The following is an 18,145-nucleotide window of genomic DNA, read 5'->3' on the forward strand; positions in this document are numbered from 1 at the left end:
CTGGTTTCATCAGAGCAGCCAGAGTCGCCCCAGGGCCCTTCAACTTTGGTTCCTTGCCTGGGGGCTCGGCCGAGGCCGCCTGAGGCCGTGGGCTCGGTCAGCAGCGCAGGCTGGCCCTGCTTGGGGCTGGGAAGCAGACTACCCACGAGCTCTGGCAAGGGCGCCCTGCTCCCTTGGGAGGTGCTGGTCCTGGAGCCGGGAAGGTGACCTGGGAGCCTTTTTGTCCTGGCTGGCGCTCTGGCTCTGCCAGGACACGTGGCCCGGGAGAGGGTGGCGTGAGCCTGCTCATCTCTGCGCGTGGGGGCGGTTCTGCGAAGCTGGGAGCCTCTGAGGCAGCTCGTGGGTATTTTAAGCGCCCCAGCTCTTTCTAAGCACGGCGGGGGATGGGGGTGCGGTTTAGGGCAGCTCTCCTTTCCCCCAGGCCCCCGGCTGTGAGTGCCTAGATCTTGGCTGTGCCTTCCGGGGGCAGGACAGGGGCAGGAAAGGAGGAGCATGGCCCCAGGGCCCGGCCCTCCCCTCCCCTCCCCTCCCGTGCAGAGGGAGGAGCAGGACACGAAGACTCCCCCTGGCCGGGAGGGCGCTCCCCCTCCCGCCCAGCTCCCCGCCTTCTGTTTCTCCCCTGGGTCCGAGGGTTTCTGTGCTCCCCGGGAGCCAGGGGAGCTTCTGCTGTCACTGGCCGGTGGGAATGTCCCGTCTGCAGCCCCGTTTCGCCTGGAGCCGCCTGGAGCCGTGGATCGCCGCTTCCGGCCTTCTCCAGACAGTCCCAGCCCTGCGTTTTCGCGGGCCACGTGAGATTGGTTTGTTCCTAGGATAAAGGCCATTTGTATGAAGCTTAAGCAACGTCGGTCCAGGCCCCTCGCGACAGGAGTCGGCACATGGGTTTCCTGTGCCGGGTGGGAGAGGTCCGGCGGAGCAAATTAGCGACAGCTGGGGCCCACCTATTTTTATGTCTCGTTTAACAGGCTTTCGTCTTTTCTTAATAAAGAGACAGAAAGAAGAAAACAGAAACGAGCTCGTACCGTCCCGCCTAGGCAGCCCCTGTAATTCGTGTACATGGTGCAGACACGGAAACAGCCCAGAGCAGGCAAGGTGGGGGGCGCAGGCGCCCAGCCACACGCGCGCCCCGGCTCTGCCCCGCATGCTGCTCCCATCGCCACGGCCGGGGTCACCGTGTACCCACTAGTCCTGCTCGTGCGAAAACTACCCGCTGCCTCTTTGGGGCATTTCCTCGTGCCTGGCGTTCAGTGTCCACACAGCGTTCCGTTTGGGGCCGTGACGGGCGACGTGGCCAGCCCCGGTCATGGACGCCTGCACGGGTCCATCTGGTCTTGTGGTTACAAGTTGTGAGCGTCACCGCACATTGACCTGGATAGATCTTTGTGAGTCGGCAGATGCCGGACCTTCATGGCAGAGGCGTCGCTTCCCCTGCTGGTGGGTGCGGACAGCTTCCACGGGGTTCAGCCCCCGCACCTCCCCGCACCGCCTCCGGCACCGGCTGTAACCCAGCTTTTCACTTTGGAAAGTCGAACTGGTGTCTCCTGGGAATGAGGTGGGCTCAGTGTCACCTCTGATTTACTGTCTTGTGTGTGACCCGCCCGCCAGGCCTCTGCCTTTTCCTGTTGGGTTTTCTTTCTCATTCATTCATATTGGTTTCTTATAATTGAAGGAAATTAGTCCCCATGTGTCTTATTTATTGCAAATGCCTTTTCCCGGTTTGTGGTGTTTTGCCGTGTGATTAAATCTATCGATCTGATAGTCTTTCCTTTGTGGCTTCTGGGGTTTGCTTCTTGCTTGGAAAGGCCTCTCTCTCTCCAGAATTACAAGTAAGTGTCCCATCGCCCCGCTTTCCCTAGAACTCAGGTTGACGCATTGTGCGTATGTCCGAGCCCTGAGGGTCACAGGCCAGCAGGCCCCGCAGGCGCCCAGCACTCTGTGTGGCCACCCCAAGCACAGACTGGGCCGGACGCCGGGCCGTCTCACCCAGCTCTGGGGCCTCCTTCAGAGGAATCCTGCTCAGGTCGCAGGGGACACAGGACAGCAGCGTTCCTGAAGGTCCAGAGGACTGTGCGGCCCCAGCGAACCCCCAGCCCGGCCTCCTTCCAGCTCAGGGACCGGCCCAGGCTGGACCGGAGCTTGTGGCCATTGCTGTCCGGGGCTGCTGGAGGCAGAGTCGGCCCCGACTCCCTCCCAGCGTCTTTTGGGGAGAGCCGCGTGGGCCTGGCCACCCTTGCCGCGTGCGTGCTGTGTTTCCTGGCCAGGGCTCTGGTCCCAGAAACCACGAACCTGAGCTCCCAAGGGAGTGAGCTTCCCGCCGCTCAGCCCTCCCGACTCCTATCTTTGGAAACAGGAAAGAGAACAGAGGCTGATGCTCCACCTCCAATAACGCCCTGCCTTCATGCGACTCATTTTGGCCAAAAATAGCCCCAGCCCTTTCCCAGGATGATAATTCAGCCTCTTGAGCTAGAAGAAGGGGTGAGGAGGAGCGAGGGGCCGGAGGAGGGAGCCGGCTTCTCTGCTGTCGCCTGGAGACCAGGCCCAGAGCGGCCGCGGCCTCGAGCCCTGGGGATGTTTGCTCTGCATCGTGGGGCCCTGCGCCATGCCTGGTCACCCAGGAAACCAGCCTAGGGGCAGGCACGCTATGGGCTTCGTGATATGGGGCTTTTAGAGCACGCAGGACCCTGTCTGAACAGCGGCCCAGGGTGACGGCCCCTCCCGTGCCCGGGGGACTGAGTCGCTGGGGTCGCGGGCACCGGCACAAGCCGACCTCGGAAGACTTACTATTCTGGCGTCTCATGACTCTCCTTAAAAATCACCTTTTAAAATTGTTCCCTGAACACCTTCCCCTCTGTCTTTGCGCTGTTTTCTAGTGGTGCCTCCGCGTCTTAATTTTCCGTGGACCGGGAAAATCGGTGACCAGAATGTTCCATCCGAAAAGCCGTGTCCAGAGCTGCAGCGAAGGTCTGAGTGGCTCTGAGCTGTGGGGCAGTGTCCCGGCCCCTCCCAGCCTCCGGGTCTGTCTGCCCAGCAGAGCGGGTGCAGCCCCCGGAGGGCCCGGCCTGAACCCCACCTCTGCCGGGATCCCCCTGGAAAGGCCTCTTCTCGCCAAACCCGGAGCATCTCTGCCTCCTCGTGGGTGCGGGAGGCGGGGCGGGCGAGGGACAAGGTGGGGGCTTCTGTGGGGCGGGAGCAGACTGGCTGGGAGCAGCTGCGGAAGTCGAGGTGCCGGGAACCCCGATGCCCACAGATGTCTCGGCTGGGCCGAGGTGCTCGTGGCTGCGCTGGGCGCTGGCCGCCTGGTCATTCGGGGTGCCGGGGAACCTCGTCGTCGGGGGCCACGTGCGGGAGGAAGTGAGTCGGATGCGGAAGAAGGGGTGTGAGACTCTGAGGGCGTGGCTGTCCCGGGATGTCCCCGTGCTCAGAGCCCCACGAGCGGCCTGCGTCTCACCGTTTTCTCGTGGTGCTGAGTGTGGACTTCGCAAAGCCAGGACAGGCCGCCGCTGCCGCACGGGGCACATGGGGCGGGCCTGCAGCACCCCGGCCCTCCGGGGCCCTTTCCCGCTCGCCGAGCTCACCTTCCCCACTGTGGGTGCCGGCTCGTCCTTGTGGGGTCGGCACCCCACACCCGCCTTGAAGGACTGTGCGTGCGTGGGTGTCGTGGCTGTCATCTCTGGTTTGCTTTCCTCTGAGGTGCAGCTACCTGCCCTCCACTGAATGTGCCCTGGAGACTCAGCCCCGGCCAGCACCCCTGGGGCAGGGGCAGCCTGCGTGCTGGTCCAGGTCTGCAGGTGGCCCTGGGGTGGGGCGGCCCTGTGGGCCAAGGACGCTGGGGCAGAGGTGTCTCCGGGCCCGTTCTGCTCCGCTTTGCACCTGGCCAGGTTTATTCGGCAGATAGGACGGCGCCTGAGGGATCAAGGCCGGAGGCCTGGGCGAGCCTCCCATCTTGGAGAGGGGCAGGGGACAGGATGGCTCTGTCACCAGGTGCCACTAGACTCCCAAGCCTTGGGTAAATGTCAGCTGGAGGTGTGGCCTCCCCAGCCTGGTGAAAGGCTTTGTCAACACGCATTTCCTGCAAAGCAAACAACCGTGTGGCTTATTAATCTTTAAATATTGACTTTCCATCAAAAACATATGTAAATCTCTTTTCAAAGAAAAGGTCTGAAATAAAACCATGCACTCAGCACGAGGTGGAATTTAAAATATCAGGTTTCCCTTAGCAGTGCTGGCTTCTGTTTATCCAAATGCAGTGCGGGGTCCGTGGCTCGCTGCTCCCGGTGACACTGCCTGCGTCAGGGGTCAGGGCCATTGTCAGCCGCTCCCCAGGCAAGCGGAACCCTCCCCACGTGGACCAGCCCTCTGCCTGCCATGTGTCCCTCACTCGCTCGCTCGCTCACAAGCCTGCACTGGGTGCCGAGGACCTGGCACGGTGCTGCAGGGGACTGTGCTGCACCTCCAGGCGTCCCCGCGGTCACCCCACCCTGGATCTGGGGCCCGCTGAGAGCCAGACCCCTAGGACCAGCGGCTCCTCTCTTGACCGCGGGCTGTGCTCTGGGCATGGCCTTTAGTAGACAGAGGACGCGCTGTCAAGTGTCCCACTGACTCATGAGAGAGGTCTAGAGGGCTGAGCAGGCAGTCACTGATCCCGGAGGCTCCAGCCAGCACGCAGGACATCAACGGCGACGAGCGCCTGGGGCGTGTGGGGCCTGGGCCACCCCACCCTGCATGGCGAGGCCTCGGGCGCTGCCAGTAGAGGGCGTGGTGACAGCCTGGGGTCTGGCAGCTCTTGATGTGTGAGCAGACACGTGGGAGAACCACTGTGTGCTCTTGTCAGCTCTGGAGAGTGGCCTTCGTGCCTTTGGGGATAAATCAATGGAACAGCCAGCCGGAGGCCCGGCAGCCACTGGAGGCCCGGCCGCCAGCCTGCACAGGGAGGAGGCGGCTGTTAGCAGGGCGGCGGGGGTGGTAAGTGGCTGCGAGGCCCCATGCTCGCCTCTGCTGCCTTTCCCAAGCACCCCCGCCCCCACGGCAGCTCCCAGGACTGCCTGAGTTCACCCACCCCCGGGGAGGAGCTGGCTCAGCCAGCAGAACCTGCAGGCTGCACCTCCTCCCACAGCTCGAGACTGCCAGGCTCCTGCAAAGCGTGCAGGCTACAGCAGGATGCGTCTGTCAGGCCTGGCGCCAGGCAGTCGATGGGCCAGCTGGAGAGACGGTGTGCGGGACCCCCAGGCCTCATCACTGCGCACGCACCGCACACGCACCACACATGCACACGTGTGCACAAGCTCACACAGTGCACATGCACACACGCGCACACACGTACACATGCACACATGCGTACATGTGCACACACATGCACGTGCGCATGCACACGGTACACACGTGGACATGCGCACATGTGCACGCAGCGCACATGCACATGCGTGCGCACATGCACGCACGCACACACTAGTGTGAGCTGAGATGTGCTGTTGGGCTCCAGAATAAAACTGAATTGTGTGCTGTGTAAACTCCCATTCTGGCCAGGTTTCGAGGGAGCAGAAAGGAGACCAGTGCCTGCACGTGGCACCCTGCTTCTGGAGGGGGGTCCCCTGGTGGGGCCGGTTCTCTCTGCCCAAACGGAGCCCAGGGCACATACCAGTCATGGATCAGAGAAGCCAGGTGGTGGGTGGGGCCGGGGCCAGAGCTCCTGAGTGTGCGACATTCTGTGGGTGCCGTCACTGGAGCTGGATGCACAGGAGACAGTGGTTCTGCGCTGACCCAGGCCGGTCCCAAGGCTGAGCAAAGGGCGTGCGGGACGGCTCGGGCGGCTGCTGGCAGAGCGGCCTTGGAGTGAGCCCCTCCCCGCTGCTCTCCGAGGCTGACTGTCCTCGCCGTGGTCACTCTGCTGCGGAGGGGTGGGGAAGGGCCCCCGGCACAGCCGTCCCCACCCCTGTGGCCTCACTGCCCACTCGCTGCCCCAGTTCTGTGTGCAGTGGTGGGTGGCAGAGACAGCAGCCTCGGCTCCTGCTGGCCTGTCCCCACAGCCCCTCCCCCGCCTCGGGCCAGGCCCCGGGGCTGGCTGAGAAGCCTGCTGGTCCCTACTCCGTGACTGACCCCTTCTCCAGCGTCCCCTGCCAGGCCAGCTCATAGGCCATGAGACTCATGTGATGTGCTCCTTGGTGCCCCTTCGAGCCCGGTGCCCCTGTTCCCCGAAAGCGAGTCTCACCGACTTCCCCGCCATGGCCCAGCCTCCGCTCACAGCTCCGTCTCCGCCCCCATCCTGACGGCTTGTCAGCTCTGTGACCCTGGGCAGGTCCCTTAACCTCTCCGACCTGCAGTTTTCTGCAATCAGATGGCAAACGTCTCGTCCCGCAATGTAGTGGATTGGATCCCTCAAACTCCCCCTCCGCAAACTAACCCTAGTATGCACGTCACGCGTTTTTATTGAGTGAGCTCACAGTACAATACACAGGTCTGAGCGTACAGCTTGGTGAGCTCCGACGGACGTTCCACATGGGTAGCCGAGGCCCCGTGCGACGTGGAATGTCACCGTCGTTCCGGAGGGCCTCGCATGCTCTGTTTGAGGCAGCCGGCCTCACCCGCGAGGCACACACTTGTGCCGTCTCGACGGCCACGGTTGCTTCTGCCTGTCCGTGGACGTACGGAAATGGTGTGTGCTTTTGAAAATCCGCCTTTCTTTCCTCCAATGCAGTGTTTTTGAGATTCATTCTCATCGTTTAGTTTCAGTTGTTTGTCCTTTCATAGAAGAAAATTGCTGCATGGGATTCTGTCGCGTGTGCGTAACGCGGTCCCCATCCGCCGCCCGCGAGGGATGTTGGGGTGGTTTCCAGCAGGTGGCTCTTAGGAGGAAGGTCCCAGGAACAGTCCTGCGTGGACGTTCCCTCGGGTGGGCGTCTAGGAGGGGATTCTTGTGACACAATGAGTGCATGCTCAACTTTTTAAGAAACTGCCTGAGTTTTCCAAAGTGACACACGTGTCCCGTTCCCACTGGCAGTGTCCAGGGCCGCACTGTCCCCATCCCTGCCGACACTTGGTACTGTCACCTAGCCATGGCTGCCTCTCTGGCGGGGATCATGGTAGCTCATCTCCCTGGTGACCGACGAGCATCTTTTCAGCAGCTCACGGGCCTTTTGGGTAGCCACCTCTGACCAACTCTGCACTGTTTTTAACAGGTCGTCACTTTATTATTGACTTGCAGGAGTTCTTTGTATGGTCTGGCTGCCAGTCCCTCGGTGGACACGGGTACCCCCAATGCACCTCCTGGGTTTGGCGTTTCTCTTCCTTCATAGTGACTTTTAAAGAGCAGACACGTTAGTTTCAATGAAGCAAAACAAACTTTTTTTTACTTTACCACATTTTTTTATGGTTGGTGTTTTGGGATTCATCCGAGACGCCTTTGCCTGTCTTTAGGCTGCAGACACACATCCTTTGTTCCCAGGCGGTTTTAGTCTTTGGCGCTTATGTCTGCACCCCTCAAATGCCTGGGGACGCGCGGGGGCCGGCGGCGGCCAGCCCAGCCCTCCCAGGCGGACCTGCTGCAGTGACAGGTCAGAGAAATGCAGCGCGGCCTCGGTCCTTTTTCGAAACTAGGCTGAGTATAAATAAAACACAGCCGTGACGGGTGGCCTGAGACTCATAGATCTAACAGCTCGATGTCGTTCACAAAGAAAGAGCCAGAACACGGCTGCCTCGGCTGCCCTGGCCGTGTCTTCACCTCTCCCTTCACCAGAAATAAGATCAGCAGCTGTCTGTGCCCACCGTCCGCCTGGATGATGACCGTGAGGCAGGAAACACGTATGCACCCCATAACATCTGGTTGGCTTTGGGGTGAGGATAAGGTCCAGGGCATGTGCCTGCGACAGCGTCTTTCTTCCCTCCCTGGACCACCCCGAACCAGGCGCTCCCTGCGGCTTAGGAGAGGTCCTGGGAGTGTGTGTGTGGGGGGTGGGGTCCCTCCCTTCCCTCTGGGGGTGCTCGCTCTGGCCTCCTCAGCCCAGCAGAGGTGTACTGACAATGCTGAACGGCAAAAGAAGTCCTTGATCCCTTTCCTCTGGGGACCCCCTGCACCCCCTGCATCCGGCCCGCGGTGGAGCCCCACTCCGTGCGCCAGGGGGCCCTCATGCAAGCCCTGCCCTGCCCACCTTGCTCCGCCTCCGCGGGGCGGGCACGTGGGGCCCCCTGACGAGTCACTTTCAAAAACAATTACTTTTTGCTGGAGTGGAATTCACATAACTTAAAATTTGCCATTTTAGAGTGAACAGTCGGGCGGCGTTTAGCGTATTCACAGCCGCCACCTCTGTGGAGTCACAGCCGCTTCGTCGCCCCCGAGGGAAACCGCGGCCACTGGGCGCTCGGTCCCCTGTCCCCGCGGCCCCTGGTGGCCCCACACCCCCTTCCTGTCTCTGCGGGTTTGCCGGCCGGGCCACCCCGTGTCACGGGGGCGACCATTCCGTCCGCGTCGCACGTCCTTCACGCAGGTGCGTGGGGCTCGCCCGCCGGCCTCTGCGCGGCTGCGACGGCGCAGCGCGTGTCTGTCCACTCCGCGTGTCTGTCCACTCCGCGTGTCTGTCCACTCATGAGCTGTGGGCGCTTGGGTTTTTCTGCCCTTGGCTGTCGTGGGTCGCCTTCTCTGAGGTCTCGCGCAGGGACGTCTCCGCGTCGCCTCGCGAGGGCTCCCCTCGTCCCTGCACCTGCCTCCGTGACCCGGCTGCCCGGGCTCTCTGCGCCTGCGCAGGGCCCCGCGAGGGGCGGGGCTGCCCCCCCCACCCGGGCGCTGCCCCCGGCACTGTCACCACGCTGCTGCCCCCCACCCCAGGCACTGTCACCACGCTGCTGCCCCCCATCCACGCGCCGCTGCCCCTCCGCCTCCCCCACCCCGTGGCCAGGCTCGGGGCTGGCGGGGGGCTGGCATGCGGTCATTTCCTCTGAAGCAGACCCGCGCCCGTCCCCTGCGTCGTCTGGACGGGCACCTGGCCGCCCGGAGGTACCTGTCTGCTGGGTGGTTCACTGTAGCCACCCTGGGCACATGGGCAGGTGTTGGCTGCAGGGTGGTGGGGGGCAGAAGTGAGGCTCAGGGCGCAGGTCACTTCGGCACTTCCGGGGGAGACCTTCCAGGACCAGACTGGACACCGGCCAGCAGCATGGCGTCCTGGGCGCCAGGCGGGCTTGCTGGCTTCTGGAGGGGACACATAGCCCCTGAGGCCACTCTAGTGTTGGGGCCACCCTCAGCTGGGTCTCCTCCCTCTCCCTACCCCTTCCCACGTTTCAACTGCAATCGCCGCTGGTTACAACGGCCCCAGATGAATGGTGCCCTGTGGCTGCAGTGGGCGGGGTGAGGTGTACCAGGGCGGGGCCTTGTCACTGAGTGTGAGCCACCAGCCAGAGCTCGGTGCCCTGTGTGTGGAGCAGCTGTTGTGTCTCACTGGCTCCTGACACCTCCTGCTGTGGGGCGGGGGCGGGGGGCAGGAGGGTGGGAAGCAGCAGGCCTGCCCCTTGAGTGGCATGGTGCCCCCGGTGAGGGTCTGGGAGGAAGGCCTGGGGACTAGACCTTGGGGGACGCCGGCTTCCTGAGAGGCAGTTGGCTGGCATTGTGCTGGCCCTCTGCTCACCCTGAGCCAGCATGTGACTTCCTGGCCCTAGAGAGGCTGGGTCTCCCGAGGGTCGAGGTTTGACGCAGCCTGGGGTATGGGAGCATGCGTGAGGATGGGTCTGGGGTCGTCGCCACGCCCTGTGCATAGGAGCTGCCCAAGGCCACGGAGGTGGTGGGAGCACTTGCCCAGTGGCCCCAATGGGGTCTCAGGACACCCTCAGAGGTCAAGGGAACCCTGGGTCACGGGCCCCTGTGATGGGAGACGTCCGCCCCATCTCTGCCTCTGACCCCAGTCCCTTACCAGGAGTCTGGGGGGCTCCGGGCCTGAGCCCCCCAGCTGTGCAGCGGGGGCGTCCGTCCCCACCATGGGTGTCCGTCCTCACCGGCGGCTCGGGCACTGAGAGCCGTTAGTCGGGACTGCGTGGGCTTCGCCGTGTGCACAGCTCATGGCGCCTGCCGCTCTCACCTGGGGGTCTTGGTTCCCGGCGGAGCCGTGGCCCTGGAGGACACGCGGTGAGCGGGTCAGGGCCTCAGCGTGTCTTTGAGGTGGCCGTCTGGTGACCATTCCGCTCTGTGTGCAGGCGACTCGTTTGTACAGAGGGGCTGGGGGGCCATGTGCTCCGCCGGGTCAAGCCAGAGCTGGACGGCACGATTTTTTCCGAGAGTTTTCTGGGTTATGAGATGTATGACGAAATTCAACCAACTTCTGCATGAATTTCACTAACTTGGGACATTTGACGTATTATTACCACTTTCCAAGTAATTCCCGCCTCTGGTGTGGAATTTTCCCGAGGACGCTGTGGGGGCCGGGAGTGCCCTGGGTGAGGTGGGCTGGGAGGGAGAGGCGGGCAGCCCACCCTGCAGACTGTCTCGGGCACCCACTTCCTGCCCCCGAAGGCGTTAGGACCTTGGGGGAGGTGTCAGGAGCAGGTTTGGGGGGGAAGCCTTCGTCATGTCACCTGTAACAGCCGCGGTGACTGAGGACTCCTCAGCGAGGCCTGTCTCTGCCTTGCTTTCCTCAAGGGGCAGTTTTCTGTCTGTTTCCGGGAAAACCAGGCTCCAGAAAGGGCCGTGTGCGCTGCCTGAGCCCGCTGGGCCTCCGAGCTTCCTCGGGACGCCCTGCCCGCCAGCTGGGCACTACGCTCCCGCGGGACGGAGGGCTTGAGGCGGGCACACACGAGGGACCGGTCGCTGCTTGCTTTTTAGGGGGAACGTGCTCGAGCGCTCCTGCCACTTGGTGTATTGGTGGTGACAGCACTCAGCTGTGCTGTGTCCTGCCGGCCTGCACCCAGGGGCCATGCGGATCCCATGCTTCGGCTGCTCCCCCCACCTTTGCCCTGAGCCCAAACTCTCCTTCTGGGAACCGCAGGACTGATGACAGCCCACGTAGAGCCGAATGTGACAGTGCGGGGCTCCTGTGTCACCACGGGGCCGTCCAAGGCATAGTTTCAGCCACCGAGAAACCAGGAATGGTCTGTGTTAGTCTTACAGGGACCACGGCCAGGGGAGCCTTCATGCGCTTCTGGAAAGACCTGCCTTTCCTGGGGGCTGGATCCTGAGGTTGGATAAGAAACCCTAGAACTCTCTTAGATGCCACCTGGGGGAGCCCCATCTGGGCTTCATGCCCGACAAGCTGTGAGGAGGGGGCCCCAGGGTCCTGGGGCTTAGTTCAGTGACCCAGACCGGAGCAGCGGCCCTCAGAAGGCCGTGGCCTGGGCCGGGGGGTGCTGTGGCCATTCAGGGCGGCTTCTGTGCGTTACCCCTGGGGATGTAGAATTCAAACCTCCCTCCGCTCATTGATCGGCTGCATCAAGATGACCTATTTTCATAGCAACTCTGTGCTTCTAACTCTGCAAAGTTAAAGCCTTCCTTGAGGTATAAATGTTCTTAAACCACCGTTTTAAAATATTTATCTGAACCGGGAGGGGCCTGTGGCATCGCCCTTGTGGTGAGCAGCCAGCCGGCCGCGGGTGCCGAGCTCTGGCCACAGCCACAGGCCCGGTCCCGTGAACGTCAGGGCTGTGCAGGTCGGACCCTTCCTTCTCGCCTACCCTGTGATTGTGGACGTTTGTAGCGCAGGGGAGGTGCACGCAGCAGCAGAGGTCACGCCGGGGCACGCGGCAAACTGGCCAGCCACGGCTCGGGACCCTGGGTCATACCCCGGCACCCTCTTCTCCGTCCCGTCTGCACGTCAGCTTCGGGAGCAGCCCCCGGCGACTTGTAAAAGGCAGCACCCCCAACTCCCTTTCTCCCTGCCCCGGACTTGTCTGCTGGCTTAGGGTCTGTGCCCCGCCCCGGAGGGTCTGCTCCGGGAGTGACCTCCCCGCCCCCTCCTGGGGTCTGGGATGGCCTGGCCTGTGGCAGCCTCCGACCTCGGCTCGCTCACCAGGGCCCGGACTCCTGGACTGATACACGCCCAGAGTCCTCAGCCGGACAGCTGAGGTCCAGCCCCAAATGGTGCAGGAAGAACAACACCCCCCACAAAGGTGGGGGCACTGGAGGGCTCCCCGGCTCAGGTGGCTCCTGGGCCATGCTCAGGACGGCAGGGCCCTGGAGTGTGTTGGCCTGCACAGCGGGGTGGAGGGTCAGAGGGCGGGAGCATAGAGGCCCCTAGGACACCGCGGTCGGGAGCGAAAGGCTTGTACGAGGCCTGGGGCTCGAACCACACAAAGCCTGGGTGCCTGAGGCTTTGCAGCTTAGGGGCTGCTCGGGCCTGGGGCTTGGGAGCCAGAGACCCACGGACACAGGCCCGGGGGACACGGCCAGGCCACCTGGGCCCGGGCGGCATGCGGCTCCCTGCTGGGTGCTGGGGACAGAAGGGGACGTACGCGTGTGTGCACTGGGGGCCGTCTGCTGTGTGAGGAGAGGCATGGGCTTGACAAGCCTGGAAAGCTCCCTACCCCATGTCCCTACCCCGTCCACACCACAGGGAGCAACACGCGCGGGCCACGCCTGCACAGGGCAGGGCGGGCGGGGCGTCCCGTGCCAGTCAGAGGCGGGACTCGAGCTCCCTTCCTCCACTCTGTCCCGTCTGTCACAGGCCCTGCGGGTCACCCTTGGAGGGGCGGTGGCTCCGTTACTGACCCTGGGGTGGCCGCCGGCTCTCCTCCAGCTCATTTGGTGAGCACCCTCCTGGAGACACAGCCGGAGGGGGCCTGCCTCCCCGAGAGCCGGGGCCACCCCGAGAGCCGGGGACCTCCTGTTTCCGGGTCTTCGTTGGTTGGGGGGCAGCTTTCACTGGGGCCGCTGGGTGTCCCGTCTTGTCTGTGGGAGAGGTGGCCCCGCCCCACGATGAGCCCAGCAGAGGGGGCTGCAGGCCCAGGACCCGCCTCTGCCTTGGCTCAGGCTCCCTGCTTCGCTCAGAAGCCTGAGGTCAGCGTCCAGCCAGGGTGACGTGGCTGCAGGGGCTCCTGCCACCGTGGGGGGCCTGGGGGCAGCTGCCTTCCCGCCGCCTCACCTGGCACCCTCTGTTTTCTCTGCAGTGAACTTCGACCACTTCCAGATCCTGCGGGCCATCGGGAAGGGCAGCTTCGGCAAGGTGAGGCTGGGCGAGCCAGGTGGCAGACGGCTGCGGGGCGCGTCCCTCTGCCCCCGGGGCTGTCGGCGGGGCGTGGGTGCACTTCCCGCCCCGCAGGCTCGTGACACGGGCGTCGAGGGGCTGTGGGCCGAGCTCACAAGCGCTAGGGCCGCGGGTGTGCTTCCCGCCCCGCAGGCTCGTGACACGGGCGTCGGAGGGGCTGTGGGCCGAGCTCACAAGCGCTAGGGCCTCTCGGCCTAGGCCTTCGGGGGCCTGGAGCTCGGCGGGAGCGAAGTGCAGGAGGCACAGCCACCGGACTCTGCGAGCGGCTCCGGGGCGCGGCCTCGGGTCCCACTCACCCTCGTGTTCGCTCAGCCGGTCCAACCTCTTGGTCACTGCCCCGTGATATCTGCAGACGGGGGTCGCCGTGATCCGAGGCCCCGCAAAGGTGGACGCTGGTTCCTCTGCCCCGATGTCCACGTCGCAGAGGCTTCAAACAACGGAAACGCGTCCTCTCGGTCCCGGAAGCCGGCGTCTGGAACGCGGGCCCGGGATGGGCGGCCCCCCACCTTTCCTCCCCAGGGTGTTCAGCGGGGCCTCAAAACTAAGTTGGCGGAGGCGGAGGACCAGGAGAAGAGCACAGAGTTTTCGAATACACCTCACGTGTCGGCCCTTGCGGGGAAATAAAGCCCCAGAGACAGGGCGAAGCCGAAAAGTCTCCCGCCGAACCGGGAGGTGGACGAGAGGGGCCTGCAGGACGCCACAGGAGGGCGGGCCACTCGCACCGCGGCCCCGGCTCCCCGCGACACTGCCTCCTGGCATGGGGACATCTTGCACGTGGGGGCCTGTTTCCTGCCTGCACGTGTTAAATGAGGGGCGTTTCCATGGAAACACAGGCGGCTGAGAAGCCGGTGGCCAGAGGGCAGTGGTTTAGGAAGACTGGATGTCGGTCTCCGCGCATCTTCGGATGGCGCAGGAAGGACGGGCGGCGGCTGTGACGCTTCCTGGCTTGTGTTCGGGTGTCGCCAGCGGCGGCGCCGGGGGCTCCGGCGAGCTCTCGGAGGGGCGCGCGCCGCGGGAGGCACGAAGGGCGCCCGGACGCCATTGAAGTTCGTGCTAACCGTCCAGCTCCCGTCCGCGGAGTTTGCGGAAAAGGGCGGCTTCGTCCCCAGGGATTCCCGGTCGCTGGGTGGGAGACAGCCGGGGACGCGGGTGACTGACGCCGGCATGAAGAGGCCGGGGAGGCGGGCGCGCCGGGCACCCCGCGAGGCTCTGCGGTGGCTTCCTCTGCAACACAGACGTCCGCACGACGAAGCCCCCGTTTCGTTAAAGGTAATCGAAGTCGGTCACGTCCGTTCGCAAAGCCGATCGGTCTCGCGGAGGTGGCCGCTCGCCCCTCGAGTGCGGCAGGAACGGAGCTTCGGTTGCCGGCTGGAACTGTCGCCGGGAATTTCGGACTCGACGTTGAAAGCCTCCGGAGGCCAAGAAGCCAAGTCCGCAGCTTGTGGCCAGACCGTGCCCGTGGTACCTCTCTTCTCGAGGTCCCCAAGAGAACCTGAGATTCCCGGGCCTGACAGGAGGCGACCGTCTGTCTTCAGCTCTGAGGCCGGGAACACTGCGGGCCGGGGACCGGGTGGCGCTGCGAGGGGCTTTGTGCCCACGGGCTCCATAAAGTCAGCCTGCTGTCTGTAATCTGCCTGGTCCCACGACTCCACTCGCACCGTTTTTAAATGTGACGTTCTGACCGAAGCGAGGGGCTGCCCGCTGCGCCCGCCCCCCGACACGGCTGCCCTTCGCCCCCACGCTCCATTCCAGGCTGTGCATCCCTACGTTGCTTACGTTAGACAGCGAGCCGTGGCACCTCTGCTTGGCACCGTGGAAATCGTCCCTCATCGTTAAGTGTTCGTGGCCGTGAGTTCGTTCATCAAGCTCGTAGGCACGTGCGCCGAGGTCACTGGGTGCTCAGGTGTTTGAAGTCTTGGCATAAATGATACTATGGTGAACATCTCCGGGACAAGGCCCTTCATGTCCCAGGATGGGCCCTGAGCCGAGGGCACACGGGTTTTGCCAAAGGGTTGGAGCCCGCGTGCCTGGCTGGGGACAGGATGCCCGCTGGGATGTCTGGCCAGTTCCGGGTCTACCTTCGGGCGAGGCACCTGGGATCTGGAGTCCCAGACTCTTCCAACTCTGTCCAGGTCACCCTGCTCCTGGTCCTTGAAGACCTGGAGGCCGAGGGCTGTGGGGACCTCAGAGATGGCTCTGGGGTATGTCCTTGGGAGGTCTCACCATGACTTGGATGGGAACACGGTGGTGGCTGTGCAGCCTACTGTTTTGTGCATGAACCCTGGTTCCCCCTGGAGATCTTTGCCCCCGATTCTGATCGAATTTCTTTGGCCATGAGAAGCCCCAGGCCACGCGTCTCCTGGTCCTGTGCTGCTTCGTGTTCCTCGCCTGGTCCTCTCTGCCGGGCAGGTAGTGACACGCCAGCGCCGTCAGCATGGCTGGTTGACATTGCAGTTCGGTGCACAAGGGGGATGGGACAGCTGTGCGGGGAGGGGACCCTGCCGTCCGGGAGGGGTGGGGATGTCGAGATGGCCGCTGTCATTCCTGGGGCTTCCCGGGTGCAGGGCGGTGGCTGCGGGGTCCTGTCACTCAGCACCACCACCCTCCAGGCCGGCTGCTGCTCGGAGCCCCAGGGACGGTGTGCTGGGGTTGAGGACGGTGACGCCCCCTGCCCAGGTCACGGCTGGTGAGGGGTGCGGGCACCAGCGCCGGCCCACAGGCCCCCCGCCCTGCCTGCTGTGCTCTCGGGCTGGGTCCTGCCTGCCCTCGGAGGGCGCCTGTGCACAGGGCACGCGTCCCGCCAAGACTGACATCAGCGGTTTCAAAGCCGAGCCTGCAGCAGCCGTGCCAAAGCGCGCCGTGCCCCCCGCAGGTGTGCATCGTGCAGAAGCGGGACACGGAGAAGATGTACGCCATGAAGTACATGAACAAGCAGCAGTGCATCGAGCGCGACGCCGTCCGCCACGTGTTCCGGGAGCTGGAGATCCTGCAGGAGATCGAGCACGTCTTCCTGGTCAACCTCTGGTGAGCCGGCTGCCCGCCCCTGCGCCCTGCCTCCCCGTCCCCTCACCCCAGGGCCTGGGCCAGCGGCCGTGCGGGTGTCCTCTGCGCCCCCGTTGATGAGGAGGTCTGGGCTCGCGCACAGAGGAGGCCCGCCGCCCGCAGTTTCTGGGAGTCAGCGGGGAGACTTTGGGGGCCTGACTGAGTGTCCGCCACAGCAGGGGCACCAAGACCAGCCCCAGGGGGCGTGGGACCTGTAGGCTGCCCGGGCCGTCCCTGCCCTCCCCGGCAGCGTGTCCCGCAGCGCCCTCCCATTGAGGCCTGTGTGCTCGCGGACGGCAGGGCCTCCCGAGGGCCCTTGGCGGGCATGGGCGCCCACGGCAGCTGGAGAGGCCCCTGCTAAATGCACTCGGGCTCTGGCAGTGTGCCCCAGAAAGACTGGAACATCCCCCCAATGTAGCCCGAGAGTCCATGAGCAGAAGGCAGAGGAAGAGGCAGCCAGCGGGAGTCTGGGGACAGCCGCGTGTTCGGCGTGCTCGGGCAGGTCTTTCAGGGGACTCCCTCAGAGCCCCCACACACCCCCCATTACTTTCCTGGGGGTCAGGTGCAGGAGGGATGTCAAAGCGGATGGCGGCCACACCACCCCGAGTGGAGTCGCTCGGCCCTGCTCAGTGGCTCTCCCCAGCCGGGTGATTGCGTGACAACAGGGAGACGGACCAGACTCCAATGTCCCCAGGGAGTGGCGGAGCCCGAAGCCGCCCAGGCCAAGGAGCATGAGGGAAAGGCCTTCGTCCTCAGGCTCCTCCCCCGGCCGCATGTGCCTGCCGACCTCGCTCACTGCGGCCCGCGGCCCTGTAGGCCATCTGGTCTCCAGACAGGCAGAGGGGCTGTCGGGCACCCGAGCTGTTACGGCTTTGGCCCTGTTTTCAGCATCTTGGGACAATGGCTCTAGGCCAGGCTGTCCAAGTGCCCCTAAACCCTCCAGCGTGGCCCAAGGCCAAGTCAGATGCCTCAGCCTCAAAGGCAGGATCGTGCCCTGGGGCAGGTCATGGGGCAGAAGGGCCTCACCGCAGGAGCCAGCTCACAGCCTGCGGGAACGGCTGGCATCTGCGGCCACGATGTTGGCACTGCGCCTTCTGCAACAGGGGGGCCTGGGAGCATCTCCTCTGGGCGCCCCGGCCTCTCTGGGAGGCAGTGGTGCCTAGTGCTGAGGAGCGTTGGCTCCTGGGGTGACACCCTCTGCCCTTGTTCGGTCCCCTCCTCTTTGGGGGTTGGAGGGGTAGAGCAGGTCCTGGGCCACCTTGTGTGAAGGTTTGGACGTGCGCTCAGGTGACACACCTGCGTGGGGTGACGTGGGGCCGTGAGCCCTTGTGGTTGGTGACTAGTTTCCCCACCTTCGCCACGGGCGGGCCTGCCAGGGGATGCTGCCACCCTTCCAGGGCCAGGCGGGGGTGGGGCCATTGCAGCCTGGCCCGTGTGTGTGGGAGGCCACAGGCCCTTGTCCATGGCTCTCCAGGAGACCTGGCTTGTTTGGGAGCCTGGCATCCTGAGTCCTCTTGCTCCGTGGTCCCATTCCTGTGCCTCTTCCCCAGGCCCCAACCTGCACCACCCTCTAGGCTGCCTCCCCTGAGAGCGAGGACAGGGTGGCTTGCAGAGGACCGAGAGAGGAGCATCACATCCGTGACTGCTTTGTAACCATTCTAGAAAGAGCAAGTTGATTAACAATAAGAGTTATCTCTGAGACACAAAAATACATAAATAAAAAGGAAAAAAGAACAATCTCCCCCCTGCCAAAAAAAAATGAAAAAAAAAAAACCAAGAAGCAAACAATAAGGGCTGCCTCCGACGGCTCACGGAGAAAGTTAGAGTGGAAGGTCCTAAACCCCCGCTTTGTTCCTACCCCTTCTGCTCACTGCCTGGCACACCTGTTCTTCATCTTCATTACTGCCACCATCGTCACCCCGCCCCATCATCGTCAC

At 64.0% G+C, this 18,145-nt stretch overlaps 1 protein-coding gene across 1 annotated transcript in view; it reads left to right on the forward strand.

Moving 5' to 3' along the window:
* The window catches only part of STK32C (serine/threonine kinase 32C), a 45,781-nt gene that overhangs the window by 20,257 nt on the left and 7,379 nt on the right, over positions 1–18,145 (forward strand). The window contains exons 2-3 of the mRNA XM_015590165.2: positions 13,069–13,124; positions 16,039–16,190. Of these exons, the coding sequence (XP_015445651.1) occupies positions 13,069–13,124; positions 16,039–16,190 (208 nt within the window). The remainder of the gene's footprint in view (positions 1–13,068; positions 13,125–16,038; positions 16,191–18,145) is intronic.

The sequence above is a fragment of the Pteropus alecto genome, unplaced genomic scaffold (assembly GCF_000325575.1).
Source record: "Pteropus alecto unplaced genomic scaffold, ASM32557v1 scaffold74, whole genome shotgun sequence".
In the NCBI taxonomy this organism is placed as follows: Eukaryota; Metazoa; Chordata; class Mammalia; order Chiroptera; family Pteropodidae; genus Pteropus; species Pteropus alecto.